At 44.5% G+C, this 15,321-nt stretch overlaps 1 protein-coding gene across 1 annotated transcript; it reads right to left on the bottom strand.

The window, feature by feature from the left end:
* Nucleotides 1-436: 436 nt before the first annotated feature.
* On the bottom strand, nt 437-11,978 carry HAUS4 (HAUS augmin like complex subunit 4). Its single transcript, XM_077173270.1, has 6 exons — nt 11,847-11,978; nt 8,208-8,294; nt 3,278-4,005; nt 1,791-1,915; nt 856-924; nt 437-656 (listed from the first exon to the last, which is right to left on the bottom strand). The coding sequence occupies exons 3-6, from the start codon at nt 3,296-3,298 to the stop codon at nt 473-475; spliced, it is 399 nt and encodes a 132-aa protein (XP_077029385.1). The 5' UTR covers nt 3,299-4,005; nt 8,208-8,294; nt 11,847-11,978; the 3' UTR covers nt 437-472.
* Between the last annotated feature and the right edge of the window lie 3,343 nt (nt 11,979-15,321).

The raw sequence follows: 15,321 nt of genomic DNA, 5'->3' as shown, positions 1-15,321 counted from the left end.
CTGTCAATCAAAGCGCAGCGCTGTTCCCGCCCACGGGGCTCTCCCGAGAGCCAATGGGAGAGCGCGGAGAGGGGTCAATCACGGCGGAGGCGGGAAAACGGGAGCCAATGGGAGCGCGGAGTTGGCTGCCAATCAAGGCAGTGGCGGGAGGGTTAACCCCGCCCTCCGGGAGTGTGAGCGAATAGGAACGCGCGCCTGGCTGTCAATCAACGCAGAGGGCGTTGTGCACGCCCACAAGAGGCTCTGAGCCAATCAGAGCGCTTTGCGAGACGTCAATCACGACCTACAGGTCGGGGGGCGTGCCCTGTCTGCCAATCACAGGCAGCGAGCCAATAAGCGAGCGGAGTGAGCTGTCAATCATTCCTTAGCCCCTCCCGCTGTTCCCTGTCAATCACCCCCTCCCACACCCTCACCCACACAAGGACAGAGGCAGTGGGCGGTTCCAGCGGTATTTTAATGAGCTGCAGTGACGTCACGGGGGCGGGGGGCGGAGCTGGCGCAGGGCCCAGCCCTTCTGGGCCAATTCCTGCCGAATCTGCCCCAATTCCAGGGCCAGGCCCCTGAACTCCGGGCCCAGCCCCCTCAGGGCCGCAAGCTCCGCCCCCAAGATGGCGGCTTCGGCCTCGGCGGCGCGGCGGGCCTCGGAAAGCCCCGCCCTAAAAGGGAAAAGGGGCGGGGTTATGTAAATGAGGGGAAAAGGTTATGCTAATGAGGTAGAAAGGTTATGCTAATGAGGGGGCAGTGATCATGTTATGCTAATTAAGGGCATGGTCATTGCAATGGGGGTGGAGCTTGTTGTATGCTAATGAGAAGGCGGTGATTGTGCCATGCTAATGAGGGGGCGTGGCCTCGCACCTGATTCGCCGGTGAGCCTCGATGGTGGGGGCGGGGTAAGTGTCCAACAGGATCTGCAGCTCCTCCAGCCTGATGAATATTCATGAGGTTAATGAGGGGGTGGGGCCGGGGCCACTGGGAGGGACTGGGAGGGGATTCAGGGACACTGGGAGCAACTGGGATGGACTGGGAGGGACTGGGATGGACTGGGACAAACTGGGCTGAACTGGGATTGAACTGGGAGGGACTGGGAGGGAATTTGGCGTAACTGGGAGCAACTGGGATGAACTGGGATGGACTGGGAGGGGTTTAGGGGTCACTGGGATGAACTGGGATGAACTGGGATGGACTGGGATGGGACTGGGAGGGGTTTAGGGGTCACTGGGATGAACTGGGTGGGACTGGGATGGACTGGGAGGGAACTGGGATGGACTGGGAGGGGTTTAGGGGTTACTGGGATGAACTGGGATTGAACTGGGATGGACTGGGATGAACTGGGATGAACTGGGACAAACTGGGATGAACTGGGACTGAACTGGGATGAACTGGGATGAACTGGGATGAACAGGGACAAACTGGGATGAACTGGGATGAACTGGGATTGAACTGGGATGAACTGGGATTGAACTGGGATGAACTGGGATGGAGTTCGGGGTCACTGGTTTGAACTGGGATGAACTGGGATGGACTGGGAGGGGTTTAGGGGTCACTGGGATGGACTGGGATGAACTGGGATTGAACTGGGATGGACTGGGATGAACTGGGATGAACTGGGATTGAACTGGGAGGGACTGGGATGAACTGGGATGGACTGGGATGGAGTTTGGGGTCACTGGGATGAACTGGGACAAACTGGGATTGAACTGGGATGAACTAGGACGAACTCTTTGCCCTCGCCCACCACCCCCATGGAAATGAGATGCAAATGAGATGCGAATGCAGGCCCCGCCCCTCACCGGCTCTTCAGCAGCACGGCCCCGCCCTTGGCCAGGAGGTACCGGCCCCGCCCCCCGTCCAGCCGGGCCTGGAGCGCCCCCTGCAGGCAGAGCTGGGCCAGCAGGGCCAGGCAGCGCTGCAGCACCTGGGACACCAGTATAAACCAGTACAAACCAGTACAAACCAGTATAAACCAGTATAAACCAGTATGGGGCGGGATGGGGCGGGATGGGGCAGGAAATGGGGAAAAAACCCCGAAAAAATCCCAATTTGGGGCCGTTTTAGAGGCCTGGATTGGCCCCAAAACCCTCCCAGTTTGTCCCAATTCCCAGTATGGACCAGTATAAACCAGTATGGACCAGTATGGACCAGTATGGACCAGTATGGACCAGTACAAACCAGTATAAACCAGTACCAAATTCCAGCTTTTAAACCCATTTTCCCCCCCATTTAATGCCCCAAAATCGCCCAAAATCCCCTCCCAGTCCCTCCCAGTATAAACCAGTACAAACCAGTACCAAACCTCAGCTTTTTCCCCATTTTCCCGCCATTTTTCCGCCATTTTCCCCCCCATTTTTCCCCATTTTTTCCCCTTTCAATGCCCCAAAATCCCCCAAAATCGCCCCAAAATCGCTCCAAAATCCCCCAAAATCACCCCAAAACCCCCTCCCAGTCCCTCCCAGTATAAACCAGTATAAACCAGTACCAAACCTCAGCTTTTTCCCCATTTTCCCGCCATTTTTTCCACCATTTCCCCCCCACTTTGCCCCCGTTTTCCCCCATTTTTTCCCCTTTTAATGCCCCAAAATCGCCCAAAATCGCCCCAAAATCGCTCCAAAATCCCCCAAAATCACCCCAAAACCCCCTCCCAGTCCAAACCAGTATAAACCAGTACAAACCAGTACCAAACCTCAGCTTTTTCCCCATTTTCCCGCCATTTTTTCCACCATTTTCCCCCCACTTTCCCCCCCATTTTCCCCCCATTTAATGCCCCAAAATGGCCCAAAATCGCCCCAAAATCCCCCAAAATCACCCCAAAACCCCCTCCCAGTACAAACCAGTAAAAACCAGCATAAACCAGTACCAAACCTCAGCTTTTTCCCCATTTTTTCCACCATTTTCCCCCCACTTTCCCCCCCATTTCCCCCCCGTTTTCCCCCATTTTTTCCCCTTTTAATGCCCCAAAATCGCCCCAAATCGCCCCAAAATTGCTCCAAAATCCCCCAAAATCACCCCAAAACCCCCTCCCAGTATAAACCAGTATAAACCAGTCTAAACCAGTACAAACCAGTACCAAACCTCAGCTTTAAACCCATTTTCCCGCCATTTTTCCGCCATTTTCCCCCCACTTTCCCCCCCATTTTTCCCCATTTTTTCCCCTTTTAAAGCCCCAAAATCGCCCAAAATCGCCCCAAAATTGCTCCAAAATCCCCCAAAATCACCCCAAAACCCCCTCCCAGTATAAACCAGTCCCTCCCAGTATAAACCAGTATAAACCAGTCCAAACCTGGGGGTATTTCCACCTCATCCTCTCCAGCTCCGCCCTCAGGCGCCGCTCCCGGAGCCGCTCCCGCCTCAGCCGCTCTCGCTCCGCCCCCAGCCACGCCCCCAAATTCCCCCATTTTCGGCAATTTTGGGCCAAATTTCGGCATTTTCGGGCATTTCAGTGAAATTTTGAGGGAATTCGGTGAAATTTTGAGGGAATTCAGCGAAATTTTGGGGGAATTCGGTGAAATTTTGAGGCTTTCGGGGCGGATTTTGGGCGATTTTCAGGGGAATTCGGGGCCGATTTTCCGGCGGATTTTGAGGTAATTTTGGAGGATTTTGAGGTAATTTTGGAGGATTTTGGGGCATTTTGGGCGGAATTTCAGGGATTTGAGCATTTTTGGAAGGGATTTGGGAAATTTTGGGGCGATTTTCAAGGATTTTGGGTGGAATTTGAGGCGTTTTTGGAGGAATTTGGGGCGGATTTTGGGGCATTTCAGGGAGATTTTCCAGGGGGGTTTGGAGCGGATTTTGAGGCATTTTTGGGGGATTTTGGGGCTCTTTTAGGGGATTTTGGGGCATTTTGGGCGGATTTTCGGGGTTTTTGGGGTAGTTTTGGGTGGTTTTGGGGTTTTTGGGGTGAATTTGGGGGATTTTGGGGGTTCCAAGCAGGAATTCCTGGAGTTGTTCCCGTTTTTCCTTCAGGCGCCGCTGGAGCTCAGGGAGGAGCCGGGGGAGGAGCCGGGGAGGCTGAAAATGGGGAAAAAATGGGAATTTTGGGAAAAAATGGGGAAAATTTGGGAATTTTGGGGGAATTTGGGGATTTTGGGGGAAATTTGGGGAGGGAAAAGGGAAAATGTGGGGAAATTTCGAGAAAAATTGGAAAAATTTGGGTGAAATTTGAGGGGGGAAAAGGGAAAATGTGGGGAAATTTTGGGGGAAATTTGGGGGATTTTGGGGAAATTTGAGGGGAAAAAGGGAAATTTGGGGAATTTGGGATAATAAGGGAAAATTGCAGGGAATTTGGGGAGAATTTGGGGAATTTTGGGGTGGATTTTTAGGGTGAATTTTGGGGTGAATTTGAGGATTTTTGGGCCCATTTTTGGGCTGAATTTGGCCGTTTTTGGGCTGAATTTTGGGGTGAATTTTGGGGCGAATTTGGGCCATTTTGGGTGAATTTTGGGCTGAATTTGGCCATTTTTGGGCCCATTTTTGGGCTGAATTTAGCCATTTTTGGGCTCCATTTTTGGGCTGAATTTGGCCATTTTTGGGCCCATTTTTGCGCTGAATTTTCTCCATTTTTGGGCCCATTTTTGGGCCCATTTTTGGGCTGAATTTGACCGGTTTTGGGGCCATTTTTGGGGCCATTTTTGGGTGGATTTTTGGGCTGAATTTTCTCCATTTTTGGGTGGATTTTTGGGGTGAATTTTGGCCATTTTTGGGCCCATTTTTGGGCTGAATTTGGCCATTTTTGGGCTGAATTTGGCCGTTTTTGGGTGGATTTTTGGGGTGAATTTGGGCCTTTTTTGGGGCCTTTTTTGGGCTGAATTTGGCCATTTTTGGGCTGAATTTGGCCGTTTTTGGGGCTATTTTTGGGCCCATTTTTTGGGCTGAATTTGGCCATTTTTGGGTGGATTTTTGGGTTGAATTTGGCTGTTTTTGGAGCTATTTTTGGGCCCATTTTTGGGCTGAATTTCGGGCTGATTTTGGCCGTTTTGGGCTGAATTTTGGGCTGAATTTTCTCCATTTTTGGGCCCATTTTTGGGCTGAATTTGTCCATTTTTGGGCTGAATTTTCTCCATTTTTGGGCTGAATTTGGCCATTTTTGGGCTGAATTTGGCCATTTTTGGGCTGAATTTTCTCCATTTTTGGCCCCATTTTTGGGCTGAATTTTCTCCATTTTGGGCCCATTTTTGGGCTGAATTTTCTCCATTTTTGGGCTGAATTTTGGCCATTTTTGGGGCCATTTTTGGGTGGATTTTTGGGCTGAATTTTGCCATTTTTGGGCCCATTTTTGGGCTGAATTTGGCCATTTTTGGGCAGATTTTTGGGCTGAATTTGGCCATTTTTGGGGCCATTTTTGGGTGGATTTTTGGGGTGGATTTTCTCCATTTTTGGGGTGGATTTTTGGGCTGAATTTTGCCATTTTTGGGCCCATTTTTTGGGCTGAATTTGGCCATTTTTGGGCCCATTTTTGGGCTGAATTTTCGCCATTTTTGGCCCCATTTTTGGGCTGAATTTTCTCCATTTTTGGGCCCATTTTTGGGCTGAATTTTCTCCATTTTTGGGCTGAATTTTGGGGTGAATTTTCTCCATTTTTGGGCCCATTTTTGGCCTGAATTTTCTCCATTTTTGGGTGGATTTTTGGGCTGAATTTTCTCCATTTTTGGGCCCATTTTTGGGCTGAATTTGGCCGTTTTTTGGCCCATTTTTGGCCCCATTTTTGGGCTGAATTTTCTCCATTTTTGGGCCCATTTTTGGGTTGAATTTTCTCCATTTTGGGCTGAATTTTGGGCTGAATTTTCTCCATTTTTGGGTGGATTTTTGGGGTGAATTTTGGCCATTTTTGGGCTGAATTTTCTCTATTTTTGGCCATTTTTTGGGCTGAATTTTCTCCATTTTTGGGCCCATTTTTGGGCTGAATTTTCTCCATTTTTGGGTGGATTTTTGAGGTGAATTTTGGCCATTTTTGGGCCCATTTTTGGGCCCATTTTTGGGCTGAATTTTCTCCATTTTTGGGTGGATTTTTGGGCTGAATTTGGCCATTTTTGGGGCCATTTTTGGGTGGATTTTTGGGCTGAATTTGGCCATTTTTGGGCCCATTTTTGGGCTGAATTCGGCCATTTTTGCGTGGATTTTTGGCCTGAATTCGGCCATTTTTGGGTGGATTTTTGGCCTGAATTCGGCCATTTTTGGGTGGATTTTTGGCCTGAATTCGGCCATTTTTGGGTGGATTTTTGGCCTGAATTCGGCCATTTTTGGGCCCATTTTTGGGCCCATTTTTGGGCTGAATTTTGGCCATTTTCGGGCCCATTTTTGGGCTGAATTTGGCCATTTTTGGGCCCATTTTTGGGCTGAATTTCTCCATTTTTTGGGTGGATTTTTGGGCTGAATTTTGGTCCCATTTTAGGCCAAATTTTGGGCTGAATTTTCTCCATTTTTGGGCCCATTTTTGGGCTGAATTTCTCCATTTTTGGGCCCATTTTTGGCGTGAATTTGGCCATTTTTGGCCCCATTTTTGGCCCCATTTTTGGGCTGAATTTTCTCCATTTTGTGCCATTTTTTGGGCTGAATTTTGGGCTGAATTTTGGGCTGAATTTTCTCCATTTTTGGGCCCATTTTTGGGCTGAATTTTCGCCATTTTTGGCCCCATTTTTGGGCTGAATTTTCTCCATTTTTGGGCCCATTTTTGGGCTGAATTTTCTCCATTTTTGGGCTGAATTTTGGGGTGAATTTTCTCCATTTTTGGGCCCATTTTTGGCCTGAATTTTCTCCATTTTTGGGCTGAATTTTGGGGTGAATTTTCTCCATTTTTGGGTGGATTTTTGGGCTGAATTTGGCCATTTTTGGGCCCATTTTTGGCCCCATTTTTGGGCTGAATTTGGCCATTTTTGGGCTGAATTTTCTCCATTTTTGGGTGGATTTTTGGGCTGAATTTGGCCATTTTTGGGCCCATTTTTGGGCCCATTTTTGTGTGAATTTTGGCCATTTTTGGCCCCATTTTTGGGCTGAATTTTCTCCATTTTTGGGCTGAATTTTCTCCATTTTTGGGCCCATTTTTGGGCTGAATTTTCTCCATTTTTGGGGTGAATTTTCTCCATTTTTGGGTGGATTTTTGGGCTGAATTTGGCCATTTTTGGGCTGAATTTTGGGCTGAATTTGGCCATTTTTGGGCTGAATTTTGGGCTGATTTTGGCCATTTTTGGGTGGATTTTTGAGGTGAATTTTGGCCATTTTTGGGCCCATTTTTGGGCCCATTTTTGGGCTGAATTTCTCCATTTTTGGGTGGATTTTTGGGCTGAATTTGGCCATTTTTGGCCCCATTTTTGGGCTGAATTTGGCCATTTTTGGGCCCATTTTTGGGCTGAATTTGGCCATTTTTGGGCTGAATTTTCTCCATTCTTGGGCCCATTTTTGGGCTAAATTTTGGGGTGAATTTTGGGCTGAATTTGGCCATTTTTGGGCTGAATGTTGGCCATTTTTGGGCCCATTTTTGGGCTGAATTTTGGCCCATTTTTGGGCCCATTTTTGGGGGTGAATTTTCTCCATTTTTGGCCATTTTTTGGGGTGAATTTGGCCATTTTTGGGCCCATTTTTGGACTAAATTTTGGGGTGAATTTTCTCCATTTTTGGGCCCATTTTTGGGCTGAATTTGGCCATTTTTGGGCCCATTTTTGGGGTGAATTTTCTCCATTTTTGGCCATTTTTTGGGGTGAATTTGGCCATTTTTGGGCTGAATTTTGGGCTGAATTTTGGGCTGAATTTGGCCATTTTTGGGGTGATTTTGGCCATTTTTGGGGCCATTTTTGGGCCCATTTTTGGGATGAATTTTCTCAATTTTTGGCCATTTTTTGGGGTGAATTTTGGCCCAATTTTTTGGGGTGAATTTGGCCATTTTTGGGGCCATTTTTGGGCCCATTTTTGGTCATTTTTGGGGTGAATTTTGGCCATTTTTGGGCCCATTTTTGGGGTGATTTTGGCCGGTTTTGGGCCTATTTTGGGCCCCTTTTTTGGGTGAATTTTCTCCATTTTTGGGCCCATTTTTGGGCTGGATTTTCTCCATTTTTGGGGTGAATTTTGGCCATTTTTGGGCCCATTTTTGGGCTGAATTTTGGCCAGTTTTGGCCCCATTTTTGGGCTGAATTTTCTCCATTTTTGGGTGGATTTTTGAGGTGAATTTTGTCCATTTTTGACCCCATTTTTTGGGTTGAATTTTGCCATTTTTAGCTCACCTCAGGGCGGGGCAGCATCGGCGCCATCTCGGGGCGGCCCCGGCGCAGCCGAGCCTGGGTCAGCGCCTGCTCCAGAGCCCGCAGCACCTGCAGCGAAATTGGGGCAAAATCCCGGAAATTTGGGCAAATTCCCGAAAATTTGGGAAATTTGGGAAAATTTTGGGATTTTGGGGGGAATTGGGGGAAATTTGGGGGGTTTGGGGTGGATTTGGGGGGGGTTTTGGGGGATTTTAGGGGGATTTTTGAGGGATTTGGGGGGAATTTTTGGGGATTTTGGGGATTTTTTGAGGGAATTTTGGGGGAAATTTTGGGGATTTTTTGAGGGGATTTTGGGGGAATTTGGGGGAAATTTTGGGGATTTTGGGGATTTTTTGAGGGAATTTTGGGGGAAATTTTGGGGATTTTTTGAGGGGATTTTGGGGACATTTTGGGGGATTTTTTGAGGGGATTTTGGGGGAATTTGGGGGAAATTTTGGGGATTTTGGGGATTTTTTGAGGGAATTTTGGGGGAATTTTGGGGATTTGGGGATTTTTTGAGGAATTTTGGGATTTTTTGGGGGATTTTTGGGGGATTTTGGGGTTTTTTGAGGGGATTTTGGGGATATTTTGGGAGGGGATTTAGGAGCATTTTTGGGGGTGTTTTGGGGGGGATTTGAGGAGAATTTTGGGGATATTTTGGGATATTTTGGGTGGGATTTTAGGGATTTTTTGGGGATATTTTGGATGGGATTTTGGGGATATTTTGGGGATATTTTGGATGGCATTTTAGGGATATTTTGGGAATATTTTGGGGTTTTTTGGGTGGGATTTCAGGGAGAATTTGGGGACATTTAAGGGATATTTTGGGGATATTTAAGGGATATTTTGGGGGGATTTTAGGGATATTTTGGGTGGGATTTTGGGGACATTTTGGGGATGTTTTGGGTGGGATTTAGGAAGATTTTGGGTTGGATTTTGGGGATATTTAGGGAATATTTTGGGATATTTTGGGTGGGATTTCAGGAATATTTTGGGGATATTTTGGGTGGGATTTTAGGGATATTTTCCGAATATTTTGGGGATATTTTGGGGGGATTTTGGGGATATTTTCAGAATATTTTGGGTGGGATTTTGGGGATATTTTGGGGGTGTTTTGAGGGAATTTTGGGGGGGATTTCAGGAAGATTTTGGGATATTTTGGGTGGGATTTTAGGGATTTTTGGAGAATATTTTGGGAAGGATTTGGGGGATATTTTGGGGATGTTTTGGGTGGGATTTTAGGGATTTTTTGGGAATATTTTGGGTGGGATTTTAGGGATATTTTGGGGATATTTTGGGTGGGATTTTAGGGATTTTTTGGGAATATTTTGGGGTTTTTTTGAGTGGGATTTCAGGGGAATTTGGAGACATTTAAGGGATATTTTGGGGATATTTAAGGGATATGTTAGGTAAAATTTTGGGGATATTTTGGGAATATTTGGGGGATATTTTGGGTGGATTTCAGGAATATTTTGGGGATATTTTGTGTAGGATTTTAGGGATATTTTGGGGATATTTTGGGTGGGATTTTAGGGACATTTTGAGAATATTTTGGGGATATTTTGGGGATATTTTGGGTGGGATTTTGGGGATATTTTGGGGTTATTTAGGGAATATTTTAGGGGTGTTCTGGGTGCATTTTGGGTGGGATTTTGGGAATATATTGGGTGGGATTTTGGGAATATTTTGGGATATTTTGGGTGGGATTTTGAGGATATTTTGGGTGAAATTTTGGGGATATTTTCAGAATATTTTGGGGATATTTTGGGTGGGATTTTGGGGATTTTTTGGGGATATTTTGGGTGGGATTTTAGGGATATTTAGGGAATATTTTGGGGATATTTTCGGTGGGATTTTGGGGATATTTTGGGAATATTTTGGATAAGATTTTAGGAATATTTTAGGGATATTTTGGGTGGGATTTTAGGAATATTTCAGGGATATTTAGGGGATATTTTGGGTGGAATTTCAGAAATATTTTGGGGATATTTTGGGTGGGATTTTGGGGATATTTAGGGAGTATTTTGGATAAGATTTTAGGGATGTTTTGAGAATATTTTGGATAAGATTTTAGGGATGTTTTGGGGATATTTTGGGGGTGTTTTGGGGGTATTTTGGGTGGGATTTTGGGGATATTTTGGGGATATTTTAGGGATATTTAGGGGATATTTTAGGGACATTTTGGGGATATTTAAGGGATATTTTGGGGATATTTTGGGTGTGATTTCAGCGATATTTGGGGGATATTTGGGGGATATTTTGGGGATATTTTAGGGAGATTTTGGGGATATTTAGGGGATATTTAGGGGATGTTTAAGGGATATTTTGGGGATATTTTGAGAATATTTTGGATAAGATTTTAGGGATATTTAGGGGATATTTTAGGGATATTTTGGGGATATTTAGGGAATATTTTGGGATATTTTGGGTGGGATTTTGAGACTATTTTGGGAATGTTTTGAGAATATTTTGGGGATATTTTGGTTGGGATTTCAGGAATATTTTGGGGGGATTTTAGGGATATTTTGAGAATATTTTGGGGATATTTAGGAATTATTTTGAGAATATTTTGGGTGGGATTTTAGGAATATTTTGGGGATATTTTGGGGATATTTTGGGTGGGATTTTGGGGATATTTTGGGGATATTTTGGATAAGATTTTGGGGATATTTTGAGTGGGATTTTAGGGATATTTTGGGAATATTTTGGGGATATTTTGGGTGGGATTTCAGGAATATTTTGGGGGGATTTTAGGGATATTTTGGGTGGGATTTTGGGGATATTTAGGGAATATTTTGAGAATATTTTGGGGATATTTAGGGTGGGATTTTAGGGATATTTTGGGTGTGAATTTAGGGATATTTTAAGAATTTTTGGGGATCTTTTAGGTGGGATTTTGGGGATATTTTGGGGATATTTTGGGTAGGATTTCAGGAATATTTTAGGAATATTTTAGGGATATTTTGGGTAAGAATTTGGGGATATTTTGAGAATATTTTGGGGATATTTTGGGTGGGATTTTAGGAATATTTTGGGATATTTTGGGTGGGATATTGGGGATATTTTGAGATTATTTTGAGGATATTTTGGGTGGGATTTTGGGGATATTTTGAGAATATTTTGGGTAAGAATTTGGGGATATTTTGGGGATATTTTGGATGGGATTTCAAGAATATTTTGGGGATATTTTGGGTGGGATTTTGGGGATATTTTCAGAATATTTTAGGGATATTTTGGGTGGGATTTCAGGAATATTTAGGGAATATTTAAGGGATATTTAAGGGATATTTAGGGATGTTTAAGGGATATTTTGGGTGTGATTTCAGCGATATTTTGAGGATATTTTGGGTGGGATTTTGGGGATATTTTGAGAATATTTTGAGGATATTTTGGGGATATTTTGGGTGGGATTTTGGGAATATTTTGGGGATATTTCAGGGATATTTACAGGATGTTTAAGGGATATTTAGGGGATATTTTGGGTGGGATTTCAGCGATATTTGGGGGATATTTCAGGGCTATTTAGGGGATATTTCAGGGATATTTAGGGGCTATTTAAGGGACATTTTGGGGCTATTTTGGGGGTGATTTTGAGGCTCTTTGGGGCTGGTTGTGCCTCACCTCGGGCTCCAGCTCCCGGGGGTCCCGGATCAGCTCCCCCAGGAGGCGCCAGAGCAGCTCCAGGTGCAGCCACAGCCCCCGGGCCCGAGAGAGGCACAGCTGGGCCTGGGGACCCCAAAAACAACAACAAACACCCCAAAAACTGCATTAGGGACCCCAAAAACACCAAAAAACACCCCAGAAACAGCGTCAGGGACCCCAAAAACACCAAAAACACCCCAAAAACTGCATTAGGGACATCAAAATCTGCATCAGGGACCCCAAAAACCCCAGAAACAGTGTCAGGGACCCCAAAAACTGCATCAGGGACCCCAAAAACACCAAAAACACCCCAGAAACTGCATCAGGGACCCCAAAAACCCCAAAAAACTGCATTAGGGACACCAAAAACCCCAGAAAATACCCATAAAACACCCCAGAAACAGCGTCAGGGACCCCCAAAAACCCCAAAAACCACCCCAAAAACCCCCCAAAACCACATCAGGGACCCAAAAAACCCTAAAAAACACCCCAAAAACAGCATCAGGGACACCAAAAGCCCCAAAGAACACCCCAAAAACAGTATGAGGGACCCAAAAAACCCTAAAAAACACCCCAAAAACAGCGTCAGGGACCCCAAAAAACACCAAAAACACCCCAGAAACTGCGTCAGGGACCCCAAAAACCCTAAAAACACCAAAAACACCCCAAAAAACAGCGTCAGGGACCCCAAAAACCCAAAAAGAACACCCCAAAAACTGCATCAGGGAGCCCAAAAACCCCCAAAAACACCCCAGAAACAGCGTCAGGGACATCAAAATCTGCATCAGGGACCCCAAAAACCCCAAAAAACCCCTCAAAAATCACATCAGGGACCCCAAAAACCACATCAGGGACCCAAAAAACACCAAAAAAACCCCAAAATCTGCATCAGGGACACCAAAAACTGCGTCAGGGACATCAAAAACCCCCAAAAATACCCAAAAAACACCCCAAAAATAGTGTCAGGGACACCAAAAACCCCCAAAAATGCCCCAAAAACAGCGTCAGGGATCCCCAAAAATAACATCAGGGACCCAAAAAAACCCAAAACCACCCCAAAAACAGCGTCAGGGACCCAAAAAACCCCCAAAAAAAACCCAAAAAACTCCCCAAAAACTGCATCAGGGACCCCAAAAACACCAAAAAACTGCATCAGGGACCCCAAAAACCGAAAAAACACCCAAAAAACCCAAAAAACACCCCAAAAACTGCGTCAGGGACACCAAAAACCCCCAAAACCACCCCAAAAACCCCAACAAACACCCCAAAAACTGCATTAGGGACCCCAAAAACACCAAAAAACTGCATCAGGGACCCCAAAAACCCCAAAAACTGCGTCAGGGACACCAAAAACAGCATCAGGGACCCCCAAAACCCCAAAAAATACCCAAAAAAACTCAAAAACCACCCCAAAAATCACATCAGGGACCCCAAAAACCACATCAGGGACCCAAAAAACCCCAAAAAACACCCCAAAAACTGCATCAAGGACCCAAAAACCCCAAAAACACCAAAAAACACCCAAAAAACCCAAAAAACACCCCAAAAACTGCATCAGGGACCCCAAAAACCTCAAAAAACCCCTCAAAAATCACATCAGGGACTCCAAAAACCGCATCAGAGACCCCAAAAACCCCAAAAAATTCCCCTCAGGAACCCCAAAATCCCCTCAGGAACCCCAAAATTCAACCCAGGGACCCCAAAATCACCAAAATCCCCTCAGGAACCCCAAAATTCAACCAGGGACCCCAAAAACCCCAAAATTCCCCTCAGGAAACCCCAAAATTCAACCCAGGGACCCCAAAATCACCAAAATCCCCTCAGGGACCCCAAAATCACCAAAATTCAACTCAGGGACCCCAAAATCCCCTCAGGAACCCCCAAAACCCCAAAATTCAACCCAGGGACCCCAAAATCCAACCCAGGACACCCAAAAAAGCCAAAATCGGGAAATTTGGGGCAATTTTGGGTTGAAATTCAGGAAAAATTGGAAAATTTAGGGGAATTTTGGGGGAAAAATCAGGAAAATTGGGGAAATTGGGGAGAATTTTGGGAAAAAAAAAGGGAATTTTGGGCTAAAATTCAGGAAAATTGGAAAATTTTGGGGCTAAAATTTGGGAAAATTTGAATATTTAGGGGAATTTTGGGGGAAAAATCAGGAAAATTGGAAAATTTGGGGCTAAAAATGAGGAAAATTGGAATATTTGGGGCTAAAATCCAGGAAAAATTTGAATATTTAGGGGAATTTTGGGGCTAAAATTCAGGAAAATTGGAATATTTGGGTAAAATCCAGGAAAATTTGAATATTTAGGGGAATTTTGGGGCTAAAATTGAGGAAAATTGGAAAATTTGGGAGAATTTTGGGGAAAAAGGAATTTGGGGGCTAAATCAATAAAATTGGAATATTTGGGGGAAATTGGGTTAAAATTCAGGAAATTGGAAAATTTAGGGAATTGGAAATTGAGGAAAATTTGGGGAATTTGGGGCTAAATTGAGGAAATTGGAATATTAAGGGGAATTTTGGGGTTAATATTCAGGAAAATTTGAAAATTTTGGGCTAAAATTCCTGAAAATTGGAATATTTGGGGCTAGAATTCTTCAAAATTTGAATATTTGGGGCTAAAACTCATGAAAATTGGAATATTTAGGCCTTAAATTCCTGAAATTCAAACACTCAAAGGAATTTTGGAAGAATTTGGGTTAAAATTTGGGAAATTGGAATATTTGGGGGAATTTTGGGGTTAATATTCAGGAAAATTTGAAAATTTTGGGCTAAAATTCCTGAAAATTGGAAAATTTGGGGGTAAAATTCAGGAAAACTTAGGGGAATTTTGGGGGTAAAATTCAATAAAATTGGAAAATTTGGGGCTAAAATTCAGGAAAATTTGAAAATTTTGGGGCTAAAACTCAGAAAAATTTGAATATTTGGGGCTAAAATCCAGGAAAATTTGAATATTTAGGGGAATTTTGGGGCTAAAATTGAGGAAAATTGGAAAATTTGGGGAATTTTGGGGCTAAAATTCAAGAAAATTGAAATATTAAGGAGAATTTTGGGGCTAAAATTGAGGAAAATGGGAACATTTGGGGCTAAAATTCCTGAAAATTGCCAAATTTGGGACAATTTCTAAATTTTCCAATCCCTGATTTTGCCTTCAGGGCGGTTTTGGGGTGGAAAAAAGACAAAATTCGGGCTTAAAAAAAACGGAATTTTTGCCCAATCCTCCTCCCAAAGTCCCAAATTTTGGGGTTTTCTCCCCATTTTTGGGGTTTTCCTCCCCATTTTTGGGGTTTTTTCCCCGTTTTTGGGGGTTTTCTCCTCATTTTTGGGGTTTTTCTCCCCGTTTATTGGGGTTTTCTCCCCATTTTTTGGGTTTTTCTCCTCATTTTTGGGGTTTTTCTCCCCATTTTTGGGGTTTTCTCCTCATTTTTTGGGGTTTTTCTCCCCATTTTTTGG

The sequence above is a fragment of the Agelaius phoeniceus genome, unplaced genomic scaffold (genome assembly GCF_051311805.1).
Source record: "Agelaius phoeniceus isolate bAgePho1 unplaced genomic scaffold, bAgePho1.hap1 Scaffold_499, whole genome shotgun sequence".
Lineage (NCBI taxonomy): Eukaryota > Metazoa > Chordata > Aves > Passeriformes > Icteridae > Agelaius > Agelaius phoeniceus.
This window is presented reverse-complemented; position numbering and strand designations above follow the sequence as displayed.